Source organism: Camelus bactrianus, chromosome 6, assembly GCF_048773025.1.
Source record: "Camelus bactrianus isolate YW-2024 breed Bactrian camel chromosome 6, ASM4877302v1, whole genome shotgun sequence".
NCBI classification, from domain to species: domain Eukaryota; kingdom Metazoa; phylum Chordata; class Mammalia; order Artiodactyla; family Camelidae; genus Camelus; species Camelus bactrianus.
The window spans coordinates 42214383-42233807 of NC_133544.1; the positions used below are offsets into that span (position 1 = coordinate 42214383).

Consider the following 19425-nt stretch of genomic DNA (forward strand, 5'->3'; position numbering starts at 1 on the left):
ATGGGTACTGGGGATTGAACTCAGGACCTTGTACATGCTGAGCAGGCACTCTAGCACAGAGCTATACGCACCCCGCTTCAAGGGCCTGCTAATGGATTTAACTGTCTTGTCTCTTGGTTAAGTAAAAATACTTGCACTCTCAATGTCTGAATCCAGCTCTGAAGGATCATCACCACAGGCTTCCCCAGAGAGGCAAGGAATACCAGCAGAAAGAGAAGACACGCATTCCAGGATGCAAAATGGAAAAAGTGCTTGGAGGAGGTTGTGTGCAGGTTTCTGAGCTCCAGCCTACTCGTGTCAATTCTAAGGAATCAGGCCAAAATACAAAGGACAGTGTGCGTAGCCACACAAAAGCAAGCTGGAATCAGACACCAGAGCCTAACACTCATCACTGCAACAAAAGTGCATCCAACTACATCCAATATTTGAGGGCTAGACTGGGTTCTAATGATTCCTGTTTTCTGAAGACAACAGGAGCTGAGATGAAGATGAAGTGCTAAAGGGGTCTGCAAAATCCTCACACTTTCTATTCACCGTAGTGTCCATACACAAGCCACGTGGTCCTTGGAAGGATGGGAAGTGAGGAGAAAAAGTAAAAAAAAAAAAAAAAAAGTCTTAAAGAGTGTTGGAGATCTAAGACAACTGGGAAATGTGAATCTAATGATTTAAAAGCTTTTCTACCTCTTTACAAATAGCCCTTTTACCCCCAAATTCCTGATAGATTTGAAGTCAATTATAGTTATTCTAAACTCACAAGCATTCTCACTAGAAGATTCTGCCAACTTGTTTTCTACCTAATAGGAGCCTAGTGTGAATTACATCCTATCCACGGGGCAGTGCAGCCTTGGTGTTCCACGTGCTCGCTTCTGTCCCCACCCGAGTGCTTAATCACTTAGATCCTCTGCAAACATTTAAGAAGCTTCACATCACTCAGTTACAAAATAAGAGAAACAATGAAATAATTCTGAAATTTATTCTAAGAAATGCAAAATGCAACCTCTCACCCCCTAGTAACCACTGGTGTCAATGGTGTAGATCATCAGCGCACTACTGCTGTACTTCCTTTGTTGTGAAAGCCCAGACTACCAGGCTTTTCACATGCTATTTTGGAATATAATGCATCAATGTGACCTCGTGACATATGACCTAAGAAGAAGCCCCAGCTATTGAACAAAGCTGGGTTAAAGAAATTTTTTAATGACACAAAGCATTTTTTATCCATCTCTCCTTAACCCTGTAGGATTCTTGCAATCATTTTTTATTATAAAATGTGAAAAACATTTCAGTCAAGGTGACTCTAAATGAAACTTAATTAAAAATAAAGATTCTTTTCATGCTGTTTTTTTGGCTAATTTTGAGAAAATTTTTTGTTGTTGTTGTTGTTAAAGTGATGTAGTCCTTACGTGTGGGTGAGATAACTGGATTCAGGCCAAGGTTAGCCCAGAGAAACTTAGTTTCAGGCTTTCTTTAGATGTGGAGGGACCTCTCAGTAGAAGAAACTAAGGATGTGGAAGGAGGAAAAAGGCCAGCCACCCCAAATCTACCTACACACATCCACGTAAATGATCCATGTACACCTGTGTCATTCCTGCAATGCTCTTACTCACACACGCCCCTAAATGCACGACACTCCCCTCTTAAGAACTCAACGTTCTTTTTAACTTTGCTTTAAAACATATAGAGGAGTTTCATTCATTCTTTCAGGGTCTAAAGGGCTCCCGTTAAGGTCACCTAAACAAGAATTTACTAAAATGCTGTTGGCAGAGAGCTTCTGGAATAAATGAACTTCTCAAGGTGCCAAGTCGGCCACTCAGAAATGAAGCCACCTTGGCAGATGATGGGCTCTGTGCCCAAGTCACCTATTCTCACAAAATTCCTTGGCACTTCTGTCCTGTTTGAATTCTTACTATTCACGTCGGCGTCAGAGAGATATATGCATTTGTTACCCTGATGAGTCATCCTGAGGAGAACTGGCAGTCTGTCAGCAGAGGAAGCCCACACACCTGACAGACCAATTCTCTCCTAAGACAGACGCACATTGGTGGCAAACAGCAGAAAATGATTCATGTTCTAATAGCTGCTTAAGTTACAGTGGCATCTCCAAACTGGGTCTCATTTAGATTGAGAGACAGCTTTTGAGAGAACTCAGTCAGACACAAATTTCTATAAGGGTTTTTACTTGTTAAGAGAGGACAGGTATTTGTCTTGTATCTATAGGAAAAGTGAGGTCTGAGAGGCCAAAATTTGTTTCTGACAAGGACCTAAGATATGAATCTGCATCCTAATGTGCATGCAAATATCCCAAATCAAATCTATTTGAATTACCAAAAATTACAACGTAAATTTGCAACAACAACAAAAAAATGAAGACAACCCCCCCTCCCCAAATGTGCAAAGTAGCATTTTGGGGAGTCAGAAGTTGGAATGTGTTCAATGGAATATCCAAAGGGCACTAAAACTCAAGATAAAGGGCTAATCATTAGGTTAATACTGTAAAATTGAAGTCTGCTGTTAGAAGCCCCCATCCCTGTCTTCCTCTGCTTTATCATGCCCCCCTTTTCTGAAGCCCCAAATGCACTGCTCTATTCTGTGTCTCAGCAAAACTCCCACAGGACTATCTGACAAAATCCTTAATTGTAAACTTCTCTCTCCTTTGTTTGTCATCCGTGTTGAGCCAGACGTGGGGGCCTGCAGCAGTCAATGAGAGGCTGGAGACATTCTGTGACCCACCTTTATGGTCACTCTAACCTAAGGAATAATCACACTGGGAGGAATTCCAGATAGCCTGTGGATAACAGCACAAGGTGGAACAGGGAATAAACAAAGCTCTGAGATGCAGATAAAAGCTGATATGCAGATAAACCTTGGCCTGCACCTTCCTACAGTGGCTTTTTGTAAGGATTTTCAAGGCAAGTATGGACAAATTTAAAGAGACTGTCCTCAAGAGGCTGCCAAATGACAGGGATAACCTCAGACATTAGGACCAGGTGCTGTGGGAGGTGGGCCTTCAGGCCTTCCCCTGTCTTACAGGACAGCGTTGGGATGTAAATAGGAATGCTGCTGGGAATCTGGAGAGGCCCAGTCCCCAAGTCCCACTCCTCAGGAGACTAAAGCCCCAGTTCCTGGCAGCTGTAGAGGAAGGGGCCCCTCATGGCAAAAGCACCATTTGCTTCCCAGCCCGAGACCCTGCAGTACCTTCGTTTTCCTCCAGCTTCCGAATGTGGCGCAGGACAGGCTGCAGATTCATGTAGAGGCGGTGGCTGTTGCTCAGGAGTTGCAGGAGGTGTCTGGAGCGCATGGGGCACCCCGTGTAGTATATGAGCTTCCTGGCTGAGGGCAAGCCATCTGGCAAAATCTCAAATTTCTTACCCTGTGGAAGAAAAGTCTCTGATTTGCCAAGGTCCCCTTCATTTTCTAGTTAGTAAGGAAAAACTACAGATTCAGAAATAAGTGTGTAAAGCTCCAAGCAAAATTCTCTGAGGGATAAATTACTGTTTTCCCTTTCAAAAATGTCAAAGGGTTACCAAAAACTCAGGGAAGTGCCAAGCCAGGGTCTGCTGGTTCCATCTTTGGTTTCACTGGCTGGCCAAGCCATTTACATAATGGAGAAGAGAAGGGCCCGTCAGGAAAGCATCCTCAGATGTAATCCCAACACCCTAACTCAGCAAACAAGACGACTCATTCTAGAAGGGTAATGCACTCAAATATTTGTTCAACACTTACAAGATACCAAATGTTGTGCAAGGCCCTGAGAAAATAACAGCACATAAGACAAAGTTCCTACCCTAGTGTTGTGATATTTTGGTGGGAGGGATGGTAAAAAGCATGTACAATAATAATTGTTTACGATAAATTGTGGGAAGGAAATAAGTAAGGAGTTATGGCAGTGAACAATACAGGATACCTATTTAGTGTTTAGGAAAAACAAAAAGCTCTCCAGTTGGATAAAAGAGGGAACTGGAAGCCAGAGGGCCGGTTGGAAGGAGGAGACAGGTGGGAAGAAGAAGAGATGTTAAGTAGAAGAAGTATCTCTCCATCAGTAGAGGTATAAGGAATCTCATTCCTTAGGTCTGGGATCACTGACCTAAGGCGCTAAGTTGAGGGTGAGGATTCAGCAAAGTTCCTTACAGTTATGGAATATGACAAATTCCTTTAATTTTCCTGATAACAAATAGGGCAGCAGCACTACAGAAGGGAATAGTCTCAGCCAGAGAGGAGAGGCAGAGCAAAGAGGGAGGCGTATTTTAACTACACACTACCAGTCAGTACAGAGCAATATGGGTTTGTGTAATTCAGACAGGGATGGAATTTTTCACTCTGGGTTTTCTATTGTAAAAGGAACCCCTAGGGGCTCTCAATGCTAGAATGGTTATAACTTACACTTAATGAGCACTAAGCATGTATTAACTCATTTAATCCTTACAAGTCTCTGGGGGCATGGTCAATTATCCCCATTTTGGAAAGAAGAGACCAAGACACAGAGAGGTTAAGTAATTTGCCCAAGGTCACACAGCTAGGCGAGGCTGTAAGAAGAATCATCTGGGATGTCTGCTGAAATAGACTCCTGGTCTCCACCCCAGGCCGACTGAATCATAAATCTCTTGGGGGAGGAGGATAAGGCCCAGAAATCTGTATCTTAAACAAGTTCCTCAGATGAGGCTGATGCACAAGCAGATTTAGGAACCACTGGGTCCAAGACCCTTAAAAAAGTCAATTTCTATTAAATGCATTTTATCACCACTTAACTGGGGACATGAACGGGGCAAGTCAGGTAATAATTAGCTCATTTTCAAATAGCTCCAACCCTTTCACAAATAGCTTGAACGAGAGTGAGGAGGAGGCAGGTCAGGCACCATTTAATGTATGAGTAAAGTGAAATCAGACTGAACTGTGCCCAAGTAATTAAAGTAATGTCAAGACAGAAACAGGTCTTTTGACTCACAGGGCAGTGTGGATGCTCTTTGGCAACAGAGCCCTTTATTTATATAGGCCATCTTCCTGAAACAGAGAAGCACATGTGTCCTAATCCTTACCTTCCTCCTTTCTTTGTGTATTTTTTCCCATAATTTCTGAACAAACTGAAATTATGGGTTTTACTGATCACTTGATATACATACTATTAACTGTAATTCTTTGAACACTCCCCCAAAATGGATACAGCTACCAAAGTAGACAAATAGCTGGGAAAAATCAAGAATGTGCTCCAAAAAAAGGAAGTATATCATTCTCAATAATCTAAGACTCTTCTTGTTATGAACTGCAGCCTTTTCTTTATAATAGTGAGTCTCAAATAGACATCAATAGAAACATCTTTTTATATCATTCTTTATTCTTTGATCAAAAGTTAACTTCTGAAAGAACTGGACAACTCCCATGCTACTAGTAATTTACCCTCTGAGTACAGCTTTCTGTTTCCTAATTCCTTTGTTACAGGCTTTTCAAAACAATTCTGTTTGGTGAATTCATCATAAACTTTTCTCATCACATTTCTTCTGCAAATAGAATAACTTAGGGTAGAGTGGTGGAGACCAGATACAAATTAAAATTAGTCATTTCTTCTGTTAAATAAAAGACTCTTTGATTTTAGGGTCACTACTGATAAGTGGCAAGGATTATAATTACAGCACATGCATAAGAACATAAGAAAGCTAACTATCTTCATCTTCAATTTTGAAAAAAACATCAACTTTGGTGCCTGAAATAATATTGATTTAAAAAAACAAAACAATAAAATCCCACAAAAACAAACAACTGAGTATTTTAGTAAGTTATTTTAAACTTACCACAAATACCAACTTTCCAACATTGGTCCAAGGGAAATCATAAAGTAACTGTTTCTCTTCATCTAAATTCTGTGGAAAGAATTATGAGAGTTACTTACAACTCTTGTAAGTAATGCACGTAGAGTTACTGAGGAAACTGACAGACATTCTAAAATAGCTCTAACTTCTTTCCCAGAAAACTAAAATATAGTAATTAAAATCTGAAAGAGGTCCCCAATTCTCTTTGGAGACATGCAGACAGTAATTAAAAGAGAAGCAAGACAATTCTGTCGCTTTTGGTTCCTGAGTGACTGCATTAACTGGCCCTTGCACGGCAATCTTTTCCCGTTTGGCCTAGCCCTAAATTTAAATTAAAAAAGTCCAGAAGACTCAGGCATTCAAGAGATGAGATAAGGCACTCAGACTTTCGTAATTGGATATTTTGCCTATGTCAAAGATAAGACATCCTTATATTCTCCTAGGTCTCACAGAGAGAGGCATGCTCTCTTCCCTGTTTATGACTGTGGGTAACACCATCCCACTCGCAAAAGAATGACAGCTACTACATATTCAAGGAACAAGTTTTACTGGAAAAGTATAACGGAAATTAGAATGTCTGGTTGGGCATTGTATTAGAAAGTCTTTTTTCTTTCCACAGTTATAGATGTGCCAGATGATAAAAAGGATTATTAGAAATCAATGACATGCAAAGAAAAATATTTGGATATTAATGATCTGTTAGTGATGAATGTGGGCCAATCTTTGGCTTGCTGTTTCCTGTTCTGGAGGACTTATTAGCATCAAGGACCTGACTGCTCCACTTCATCTGTCCCACATCATCCATGTCTGTGCTAGACAAATAGAAAGCAATGACCAATCCATGGTTGGAAGTGGGCCAGTGAACCTACTGCAGAACCAGACAGACACACTGTCAAAGTAGGGCGGAGTGGGTGCCATTTGACACTTACTTCTCATTAACTAACCTGAAAAATCTGTATTCCCCGCATGGTCAAACCAAGGGTCAGAGAAGCTTCAATTTCCCTTTTATCCTGTAGGAATAAAATTGTATGAGAAAGTATATTTTTCTTCCATAATGAACAACTCAGCACCAAGAAAAGAGATAGAAAGATAAATTTTAGGATTAGAAAGCTTTTGACTTAAAATGACTTTGCTTGTCTTTCTGTATCCCTCTTTTTTCTATAAGATTTAAGAAAATCCTGGGCACATATTAAATCAATAATGGTTATTTTCTACTTTTTAAATCTCTGAAATTTCAAAATATTAGTGTTCTCACTATATTATATACACTTTTCATATCTGACAATATGTTAAATATTTGCATTATTGAGAATTCCAATAAGACTACTTTGTGCTTTTACACCATTTTTTTAACCTTCTATCTTACGCTTAATCTTTTCTCATATGTTAGAATCTTGAGCATAATGTCATAGTTATATTCTGAGATGTACTAGACGTTATGGTTTAAAATTGGGTAAACCTCCCAACTCTGAAACCGAAGTTAGAGGCAAGCCTAAACAGTTAATGCTCTCTCATGAAGATAGCTAATAAAGTATTATATTCAGTTGGTTTGGAACAAAAATACTTATGTTTTAGAAGTTCAATTATCACTTGCCAATATGATATACATTCTACCAGCTAAACCATAAACTAAAAAAATATACTACAATGAACATAAGGAAAAAAACTGTACAATTAAAAAGGCATTCTGAACTTGGCCACATCTTTTAAGTGCTCATCTGTAATAGGTGGATATAAGGTTAAAGTTCAAAATAGAAAATAAATAAAATTACTAAGTAACTAAAATACTTTCATTATGAGATTTCTCAATAAAAATAATATATGAGTATGTGCAGATCTTTATTACACTTAGTGCCAGTCTTTGCATGAATATGGAAAGAAGTATTTCTTAGAAAATACATCCTCACCTGGCATGGTCAAGAGAAGACATAGCCTATTTTCACTATTCAGGCTGTTTTCTAATATTCTTTACATCAATAAAGGTACATACAGTACAGGTTTAACAGAAGAAACCAATCCATCACTATGAATTTAGGCCAATTTCCCTTTCTAGGCTGTTCTGATTACTTCATGAAATAAGACTGTGCTCATAAAAATGCTGTTGTGTGTGTCTGAGCTGTATTACTGGGAAAGAGGCACAGAAGTTTTATTTTCTTATGTTTCCTGTCTTCTGTCTTCCTATCTCCATTTTATAAGCAGGCATTTTATAAGCAGGCCTTAAAGGAAGCAGTTTTAATGGCTGCCACTTGATTTCTTCAAAGAATGAAAATTCTGCCCATAAGGAAACAATATATTTATTTGCCCACCTCACTCAGTTCATTATTATTGACCACCTTGTTTTAAGCACTCGAGAGTAATTCTCTATGCCATGTAAAAGTAACACACTTGAAGCAAATTTGAAAGATTCATTTTTACACAAAAGATAAACTGCAGATACCTACCTCACTAAAGGATTCTTAATGAGATTCCTTAAAATACCAAGCTTCTCTAGCAAATAAAAAGCAACTAACATTTACTGAGTATTCTCTACTGTGCCAAGCACCCCACCTGGTTATTTCAGATTCATCATCTTGTGGAATCTTCCCAACCCACAGATACAGGCTCATTCCCACTGAACAGGTGCCCAGGGGTGGTCACAGTAGCCTCGGGTCGCAGCAATGGTGAGCACGGATGCAACGTTTCTAACTGATACCTGATTCCAATGTATCATTCATACTTCTAATACATTTCCAAATATAAACTAATGGTAAAAAAGTCATTTATTTGCATTTTCTCATATAAATTGAGGTGTCACAGTGAACTCTCTTAAAAGAAAAAAGAACTCAGTTTTCTAGGAATTTAGGTGAAGAGATCTTACTGAACTCTATGCCTTTCAAAAATGACAGGGCATTATCAATGCATCTCTTGGGTATGGAAGAGAGAAGAAATAACATCCTTTGCTCTCTTATTAAGTTTTTTGAACCAGTCAGGAAAATTACCCAGCAATATAGCCAAACTACAGTCCAGTCTCTAATGGTCTAGTTATGCTAATCTTATCACAAAGGGTGTAGGAGAGATAACAAACCTACTAACAACCACGATAATGGTAACACAGCAACAAGTTTAACATCTTGCTTAACAGGTGCTGGGCACTGTTTTAAGCACTTTTCACCCATTAATTCCGCTAGTCTTCAATAAACCTCCGAGGCTGGTAATGGAACATCCCCACTCATCTATGGGGAAACTAAAGCACAGAAAGGCAAAGTCACATGCCTAAGGTTACAGAATAAGAGGAGAAGCTAGGATTTAATCCCAGCAAGTTAGGTACAATAGCCCATTCTGAACCACCTCATCCTATTTGGTTTGAGAATACGTATACTTTTGAGTACTTAAGTGGGAATTCAAGAGTTCTTGCCACAGAAGTGATACTTGTGAAACAGGGAGAGGAGTGGGGGGCGGGGGGAGAAGACAGGACATGATAAACAGTATTGTAAGTGCCACCCTGAAGAACCTGGCCCCAGTTATTATTGGGTATGTGACCTCTGATCCAGCACAGAAAAATGAGGCTAGACACAAAAACACAAAACACAAGGACACAGGACAACGACAGTGACAAACTTGAGAGAGTCTGGGAAGCACGGAGTTCAGCAGTGTAAGCACACAGCCTCTCATCAAGTTGACCCGAGTAGAACCCTGGCTCTTACTAGTGTTGTGATCTTTGGTGCGTATCCTGGTCTGTAAAATGAACATTATAGTTCCTATCCTAGAGAGTCATGAGAATTTTTTTAAAAAGGGTAAACTTGCCCCAGAAACACAATACTCAATAAACACTAGTTGCTGCGATGATGTTCTTATTACTAATGGATATAATGCAGGTATGGCTTCATTTCTAGGAGTATTAAAACTTACTGACCAAACAAGTTGCAACTGTTACTCCCCAAGGCAGAAATGCAGATTTGGGAAGGAGGAAAATAACTATTTCATAATCAGATGCACAATTTACAGCCACTTGTTATCTCAATATTAGAACCATTAAGAAGACTCCATCCCACTCCTAGGCCTGAGGAGAAGCATCACTGAGACTCCAAGATTGACCTATGGTGACAAAGAGCAGTTCAAATGAAACTCTTTTAAAAGCCCATTAAAAAAAAAAAAAAAAAGAAAAAAGAAAAGACAACAGTAAATAAAAGCTTTTCCTGATCAAGAAGGTATAGCTGCAGACTTACTGCAGTTTTGTACCTTATACAATCTGTAGTAATGAACGGCGACGTCGTCCAGCCGGACAGCCTCTTTGATATATTTAAGATGAGCCTCGGAAGCTGTCAGTGCAAACTGATCTTTGTGCATGTTTGGAATGTGCTTCAGGATGTAGTCCTTCCCTCTCTTGGAAACAACCTGTTGGAATACAATAGGAGTGCAATGCAACATTTGTTGGAGGGATGCAAGTACCACCCTCTATACCAAAATGATGAAAGGACGAGAACCAAAAATAGGCCATGTAAACTGGCTAATCTCCATTAGAAAATTCCCACGCTTATTCTTTTTCGGACCATGTGTTAGGTTACCAGGCTGAATCAGCTAATACTAGAAGTTAGAGTCAATTTAGCTATAATACTCCATATCTAAGAAGAAAAACCACAAGGAATGGGAAAAGTATGTTTTCTTGGTTTTAAAATCATGAACAACAACAAAAAAAACAGATCAACTTGCAAAATTTGGTACACACCATTGTTTATACTTGCAAAATTACTAGTGTCATGAAATACAACCACTGTCAGCACGTCTTCAGGTTCTGGATCCTACTTGACTCTTCTAAAATTACAGCCACAGAGTGGGAGGTTCTAAATGTTAATCCAAAGAAGGCAGCGGACTGAGAGGAATTCTCAGAAACACTTCCGTTTTTTGCATAAGAGGCTGATACGAACACTCTGAATACTATGAGAAAAGAATTTCACCCAAATATCCATTACAATTCACTGTGACGTCAGTTTTCACCGGGAAGCAGTCTAAGATTTTAGATATCAAGAAATATAGCATCCAGTAGCTGCAGGCTAAAAGAAAGGTGTTGATAAGTTAAAAGTCTTAGATGATTTCATTAAGATCATAAAATAAGGAAAGAACTATACAAAGTAAACAAAAAGCATTTTAGTGCTTAAAAGGATCAGAATTTTAAAATTAGAGAATTTTTAGTTTTTTAGCAATGTTTTTACAGACATTGATACTTTGTTTCTTCCCATGAATGTTTAAAGGAGAATTAAACATGATGAAGTATTAGATAATAATCAAGTTTTGCTGAGAACTCAAGTCACAGATGTTTCTTTCTAGACTCCGTTCACATGGAGATCATTTAAATCAGTGCTTATCAACCTTTTTCAGGTCAAAGAACCCATAGAAAATAATACTTGTAAGGGCAATAAAGTAGATGGTTTTGGTGATGGCAAGGGTCAAAGAAGCTAGCATCTCAGCAACCCAGATGCCATGACACACTAATTGGGAAGCTCTGATTCAAATGACCAAGAGTCAGTGAGCACCAGATGATAACTAGGAATGTAAATGCAGGCTAATTTTGGTCCAACAGTCATTGATATGTAATAGCTTAACACATTTCGTGGTTTCTCTTCAACAACTGAAGCACTGTCAATCAGTGAAAAAAATTTATATTGAGCACCGTGATGTGAAATGCTGAAGAAACAGAAAAGTCTAAGTTTATGCCTGTCCTCTAGAATATGCTAAGAAACATTTAGTTTACTGGGGGCAAGAGACAACAGAGCACTTGAAAATAAAATACTTATGTTCAGGGTCTGATAGAACCCAGGGGAGGGGCACTGGGCACCCAGACAGTCTGCCCTGGGAACCACACCTGAACAGAGTCTCAGAGGACGAGCAAGAGTAAGCCAGGTAAAACAGGAGGTGGCTTCACTAGCTGAAGGAGCTGCAGGAAGAAAGGCCCAAAGTGTGAAACACCTCAGTAGGTGTAGAGAAGCAGGAACTGCTAGATGTTTCTAGAGCATAATGTTCAAGGTGCGGGACAACCAGAAAGGAAGCTGGAAAGGCTAGCTGGGACCACATCCTGGGAAGTTCCAAGGTCATGCTTGGGAGCCTGGGCTTCACTCCGCAGGTGAAGGTTAAATCAGAGGCAAAATCAACCCCTCTGCAAGCTATGGAGTGAAGACTGAAGCAGGGGCAACTCTCCACAGGAGTGCTGATGGGAATTGGAACCCAGAAATGAGGAGCAACGAGAGGGAGAGAACGCTAAGCATTTAGGAAGTTAACAGCAACCAAAACACAAGGGAATTTTACTTCTTAAGCTGGGGGATGAGGAACCGAGTGTTTCTGTTAGAGGATGTTCTGGTGGACTGGATGTGGCAGGGAGAAAGAAGGGTGACGAGGAAGGTCCTGTGTGACTCTTCTGGGTAATCGGGTGGACAGCAGTGCCTCTAGCTGAGGTTGGAAATGCACAGAACTGAGGTGGGAAGATGAACCTGATTTGGGACATTTTTAGTTTGAGGTGCCTGTGGGTAAACAGCCACCTCACAGGCACAGGGCAGAGAAATGGATTTGGGAGGTGCTAGCACATAGGTAGTTGTTAGAAAGCACTAATTTGGATGAGATCTCCTGGGATGTGAGTGATTAAGTGTCAAATGTAGTAGAGAAATTCAGGAAAAGAAGTGAGACGTATCCACTGGATTAGGCAATTTTAAGGTCACTGGTGACCTTAGAGACAGCACCATGAGTGGAGGGAGCGGTGAGGAAAGAAGGCAGATGGGTGTGGGTTGAGGAGTACATGTCAGAGTAAAGAAGCTAAAAAATCAAATATACATCACTTTTACAAGAAGTTTTACTGAGGACGGAAGGTGAGAACGGTAGCTCTTATGTCCCTCCCTCTCTCTCTGCCCTGAGGATGGGGAGGTGTGAACCAAAGTCTGTTCCAACTGAAGCAGAGTTCATTTGAGCAGAGACTAAAGATACAGAAGAGAGACATCTCAGCAGAGACCTGGAGGAAGAATGGGAAGTCCTATCAACAGGGTGGGGTGGAGAGAGGACAGCTGAGATTGTTGGTGCTCGAATAACCTGTTTTCTTGCTGAAGTTAAGGGGGTGGCTCCTCTCTTGAGAGTGAAGGAGATGACAGTCAGAACAAGGAGTTGACTTATATTCGTTTCTTCAACACAGGAAAAGCTGTGAATTATCTCACCTTTTAAAGAGTAACAGCACAGCAGCATGTAAAGTAATGAAGCTAGAACACTCCCTTACACCATACACAAAAATAAACTCAAAATGGATCCAAGACTTAAACATAAGACAAGATACAATAAACCTCCTAGAAGAAAATACAGGCAAAACATTATCTGACATACACCTCAAAAATGTTCTCCTAGGGCAGTCTACTCAAGCAATAGAAATAAAAGTAAGAATAAACAAATGGGATCTAATTAAACTTACAAGCTTCTGCACAGCAAAGGAAACCATAAGTAAAACAAAATGACAGCCTACGGAATGGGAGAAAATTTTTGCAAATGATGAAACGGACAGAGGCTTGCTCTCCAGAATACATAAGCAGCTCATACGACTTAATAAGAAAAAAACAAACAACCCAATCTAAAAATAGGCAGAAGACCTAAACAAGCAATTCTTCAAGGAAGAAATACAAATGTTCAATAGGCACATGAAAAAATGCTCAATATCAGAGAAATGCAAATCAAAACTACAATGAGGTTATCACCTCACACCATTCAAAATGAATGGCCATCATTCAAAAGTCCACAAATGACAAATGCTGGAGAGACTGTGGAGAAAAGGGAACCCTCCTACATTGTTGGTGGGAATGCAGGTGCAGCCACTGTAGAAAACAGTATGGAGATTCCTCAAAAGACTAGGAATAGACTTACCATATGACCCAGGAATCCTGCTCCTGGGCATATATCCAGAAGAAACACTACTTCAAAATGACACCTGCACCCCAATGTTCATAGCAGCACTATTTACAATAGCCAAGACATGGAAACAGACTAAATGTCCATCAGCAGATGACTGGGTAAAGAAGCTGTGGTATATTTATACAATGGAATACTATTCAGCCATAAAATGACAACATAATGCCATTTGCAGCAACATGGATGTCCCTGAAGAATGTCATTCTAAGTGAAGTAAGCCAGAAAGAGAAAGAAAAATACCATATGAGATCACTCATATGTGGAATCTAAAAAAAAAAAAAAAGAACATAAATACAAAACAGAAACAGACTCATAGATATAGAATACAAACATGGTTGCCAAAGGGGAGGGGGGTGGGAAGGGACAGACTAGGAGTTCAAACTTTGTCAATACTGACAGGCATATGCAGAATAGATAAACAAGATTATACTGTATAGCACAGGGAAATATATACAAGATCTTGTGGTAGCTCACAGCAAAAAAAAATGTGACAATGAATATATGCATGTTCATGTATAACTGAAAAATTGTGCTCTACACTGGAATTTGGCACAACATTGTAAAATGACTATAACTCAATAAAAAAAGTTAAAAAAAAACAAAACCAAAAAAAAAATAAAAATGAAAAAAAAAACAGTAATTTTTTTTCCCTTTGAAGGGGAAAAATGCTGCTAGAATTAAGAGTAAATGAGAAGGTCAAGGCCATGTAAATGCCAAAAGAAGGCTGGCAAATTTCAAGTTTCACCATCTTTAGGATGGAGAGCAATCGTCTTCCTCCTTACCTGTAAGCAGGCCTATCGAGTACACGGAGAGACTGTGTGTACCCTGTTCTAAGGGGTGAAATGTGTATCTGGGCATGACAGAGGGTTTTACTGGCCATAAATCATCTGGGTTCCCATTTCTTGAATCATCATGAGTAATGACACAACTGACTAGAAACCTGCTAAAGAAAACTCTTTAGAATTTGGAAACAGTGCCTACCCAAGATGGGAAGTAAGCCTCGGGCTCAAAGTATTTTCCATAGTGTTTATTCCTTTTGAAGTTCCCCAGGTCAGCCTGCAGGGCGAAGGCTGCCAGCAGGAAGTAGGCCTCCTCTCGGAGCACACACTGGGAATGAAGAACTTGTTTTCTCAGGTGCCAGTAATAATAGTATCTTGCTGCTCTGTCACTAGGAAAATAAAAGAAAACAGAACGCACATTTTGATGGAACAAACTAAAGGCATGTAAACAGAACCCAAATCCTGCTATCCATCTGGTGACAAGGCTCTTCTGTTACTGCTCCCTCCTCCCGCCATCCCCACTCACTGGAAAGGGGGAAGCTGCAGCTAATAGTTGATCTCCCCTGATTGCGGCCTCACGGAGGTCGCAGGGAACAGGGACCCCAAGTCAGATGACCCAGACTGCAAAGATAACAATCCCTAAGGCCTGTAACACTTGACTTATTCAGAGAATGGACAAAAGATCCGAATTATTCCACTCCAATGTGGTAAATACTACACAGAACAAGTTTTATAATAGAAGCCCAGGCATTTGTCGTCTGTATTAAAATAATTTTGCTACAGTACTGCACACATGATATAAATGAGGATAAATCTGAGGGGACAATCATGGTTTTAATGTTATGAGGCCCCTTTTGGTTTTGTTTTTCATCTGAGCACATTACAAATACTCTAAGGCCCTTTCAAAAATATCTCAGTTTATCTGCCCTACTAGAAAAAAATTTGCTTAACTATAAATAGTGGGGTTTTTTCCTCTCAGAATGAATGAACTGAAAACTTTCCTTAAATCGTTTTCTTTTAATTAAGTGGATGTTATGTTATGAGTGTGCTTTCACAGGCACATGTTGAAACAATCACAACGGTCCTCACAAATGGAAATGTAATAGTGCACTCATTACAATCCATTGAGGTCAGAAATAAATACAGTCCCCATTAAATACATTGAGTAAGAAGTGCTGACTGGGGAAAAACACGGTCAAGCTCCAAAATATGTCACAGGCAAAAAGAATGCCTCTGTCATCAAAGTAAAAATGCAAGAAAAAAAAATGTGTGTGTATGTATTTAATGCGTATTTGCCCCACTCTTATTTTTGGTTGAATGTTTATCTGAGATTCATAGCTCATTAATTGATAATAATAAAAATGTATGAGTTTATTTTAACCAAGATCATGTTTAAGAATGAAGAGTTTAAAAATAAAGCATTTATGTACTTTTTTTCCCCTTGGGACAGAGTGCTTTCTGAGTACTTCTTTTTATAATGCTGATTATCCACATTATTTGGACTAGCTCAACACTGGGGAAAGGGGCAGAAGTACAGGGCTGAATTAAGCATTTATTAGTCCCAGGGAGCTAATCAGTGGCTAAATAATGTATTTTCTTTCTTTCCAGCACATTCCATTCCATTCTCATTAAGTAAATTGAGTAAAAATTTTATATAAACTGAGAATAACTAAAAAAGTTTCTCTGCCTTTAAAAAAATTCTTCATGGGCCAATTAATGTATTTTACTTCATAATTTGCATTTGGCAATAATATGAACATTAAAAGCAAATCTCAGATATAACTCATTAGCCAAATGTGTCTGTCTCTTTTACATGGAGCTTCTCAAAATTTAAAAATAAACAAGTAAAAAACAGAGTTCACATTTCTGCTATTTTCTATCAGCCAACAAAATCACCTCTGAAAATATTCCAGCACTGCACCCTCCTATACCAGTGATTAACTGAGCTTCTGAACTGGTGAATTCTGAGTCTGTATCATAAGCATAGTATTATTCACGCACCCACCTCCAGAAAAAGAACTACCTTCCCCTGCCAAACCGCACCTAAGATTCTCAGAGGGTAGCTCCATTGGGCATAACCTTAGCTTTAAAGCTACTGCCAAGAACAGAAGCAAGATCCCAAAGGTGAAAAGAAAACCAGGCTGTATAAACACCCTGCATTTTTACAGAACAGAGTTCCTGCTGCTGCCCCACTCCCCACCCCACCACCAGAAAACATAATCCACTAACTAACTTCTCCACTTTTCACAAAAGTGTTAGTTCTTTCTTAAATGAAGTATCTTTTTGGTGACTGATTTGTTATGGAAAGCGTGGAGTAGAGAAAATGTGAGCCAGTGATATTGTTAACATTTTCACTGACAGTCTAACATTATCATTCATTCATTCAACAAATATTTGAGTGTCCACTGTACCTCTATTTTAGGAACTGAAGATACATGTGTGTGCACAAAGATTTTTTTAAAATTCCTGCTCTTATGGACCTCATATTCTAGCAGGTGGAGACAAACAATAAACATGGGCACTTTATGTAGAACGTCAGAAGATGAGAGCTATGTAAAAATAAAGGTGCGGAATCTCTGCCTGTCCTCACACCTGATCAGTCGGCCGTTCTCCACGTAGTACTGCACGCGGAAGTGGATGATCATAGGCGGTCCAAATTGGTCAATACCCTAAAACAGGCACACATAAAAAGCAAGCTATGTTTAGTCACTTTGAAAGTAGGTTTCAAAAACAACAAAATACCATTATTTACAAGATACTACATTGAACAGTTTTAACTACTTCTAATGAGTGGGGGCTTGCAGTGGGTAGACAGTGGTCCCACAGGGATACCAGGAGTATGCAAAAACGGGAAGCTATAAAGTCTCATCACTGTAGCTGATACGCATTCACTGTAATACCAATGACAACATAAGGGAAGATAAAAATAAATGCCAGTGGAAATTTCTAGCTGAGATCCAGCTCCTCTCTCAGCTCTGTCCCCTGTGGTGACCATTTGCTCCTCATTACAAATGTTCTCTTGTTCCTCTGACATTCCACATACCAAATTCTAACATGCTGTTTGTTTATTTAGACATTCATGTTCCTATTTTGTAGTTGGCTTTGATGTAGCCTTCCAGTTTACTCCAAGAATTCTTAAATACAAACTGGAGGATCTAGGATTAGAAACTGGGGATTATTCCTGATTTTCAAGGGTGATCCTGGAAACACTAGGTAAATTCCCACGGAATGCTCCCCCGTGTAAATGGAAAGCACCAGTTCTATGAAGTAACAAAATATCAAATGTAAGAATAGCAAAACTAGATTGTAAAATGACTAATAATTTCTAGAACATCGGTTTTGACAACTAACTTGGCCAAAGAAGAGGAACAAGTACTTTTTCCACGCTTTCATTTCAAAACATTATCCCAAGATTACTAAAAAGTTATTACCAGTATTATTTTAGCAGACATCCAAAATCTATCGTTATATGCTATAAGCTATTAATACTTCATTAATGTGACATTTTAGAACTTAAAATTCATTTCTCTTTCCCATTCTTTACTGTATAAAGTGTTAAGATATTTTTCTAATATATAATAGCTAAAATAAACCCTTTAAAAAGTCAAAATAATTTTGCTCATAAATGTAATCTCACCCAAGTGACTTCGTATTGTCGTACCTTGCTGGCCTCTTTCTTCCATTCTTTTGGACAATACTTATAAAGCTTTTGTGACAACTCCATATACACATGTTCATTGTCTGCACATTAAAAAAAAAAAGGAGACAAAGTGATAAAGAAAGGCTAAATTTTTTAAAAGAAAAGAATATACAAAGAAATTTTTTTCAAAAAGCCTCAAGATTTATGAATGTACTCTGAATTCACGTATTATCAAGAAAACTCAACAAGATACTGAAGAATAAAACGGTCTGTGGGGTAGATATTAATGAGATTCTTCATGAATTATCTTGCTTTTGCAACACAGAACACACACAATTAAAAACGTGTAACATTTACAAGAAGTGTTAGTAATATTCCAACACTTGCTTTTACTTAGTTTCTAGGGTCATTATAACTTACAGTCTAATTTCCAACACTGTGGGTGTTACTTGATCTTAGAAAAACAAGCTCTCTCTCTTTCTCTCTCTCTCTCTCTCTATATATATATACATTTTTTTTAACACACTACCACTGTGTCTCTACCATCTGCCGGTTCAACCAGAGCTTTACACTTTAGGAATTCGCAAGCACACATCAATCCTGTAAAGCAGGTAGAGCAGTGATTTCCATCTGACATGAGACAAAGCTGAAACTGAGAGAAGTCAAGGGACATGTCTAAAGCCACATGGCTAGCCTGTGGTAGAACCAGAATCAGAACCAGGTCATCTGACTCCTGTTCCCATGTTCTTTCCCCATACTACAACCTCTTTTTAAAAAAGGACATCTTAAAAAACTCTTATTCTGAAACCTAAGGAAGTTGTAAACTGGTTTTATTAGATTGACTTGTTGAACAACAAAGATAAACAGCCTGGCTGTAGCTGGAATAAGAAGAATTAACTTTGAGTACAAAATGAAAGTAAAGTAATTTAGAATCTGTACGGCATCTTATTCCTTCTTGGCTCTTCCCTGAAAGAATGACTTAGGGCTGTACTAACATAAGGACAGAGCTGAGCATTCGTGTTTTTACTGCTTTCACTGCCACAGGAAGACCTGAAGAGCAAATGGTTGACTCCTCACTTCCTGATGTGCTCCCTGATCCAAGCTCTCTGGCCTCTCCAGAGCTGTCTTTTTAGACTAAAACAGTTCACATTTTAGAACAGAACTGGTTGATCCATTGATCATGATACACTTTCCAATCTGCCAGATCTAAGCATTTTATGATACTAACCAGATCCTCAAGATTTCGTAAGCCTTTAAATTTAAACCAATGCCAGCAGTAGAAAATAATTCATTC

General features: G+C 39.0%; 1 protein-coding gene across 8 annotated transcripts in view; it reads right to left on the reverse strand.

Moving 5' to 3' along the window:
• The window catches only part of FRMD6 (FERM domain containing 6), a 392313-nt gene that overhangs the window by 9094 nt on the left and 363794 nt on the right, over positions 1-19425 (reverse strand). For 7 of the 8 annotated variants that reach the window (XM_045504277.2, XM_010966970.3, XM_045504278.2 and 4 more), the window contains 7 exons: positions 18129-18232; positions 17084-17160; positions 14694-14880; positions 10020-10175; positions 6746-6811; positions 5784-5852; positions 3196-3370 (listed from right to left, as the gene is read on the reverse strand). In XM_045504277.2, coding sequence (XP_045360233.2) covers positions 3196-3370; positions 5784-5852; positions 6746-6811; positions 10020-10175; positions 14694-14880; positions 17084-17160; positions 18129-18232 — 834 coding nt within the window. The remainder of the gene's footprint in view (positions 1-3195; positions 3371-5783; positions 5853-6745; positions 6812-10019; positions 10176-14693; positions 14881-17083; positions 17161-18128; positions 18233-19425) is intronic. The other variant, XM_074365534.1, reaches the window with a different exon arrangement.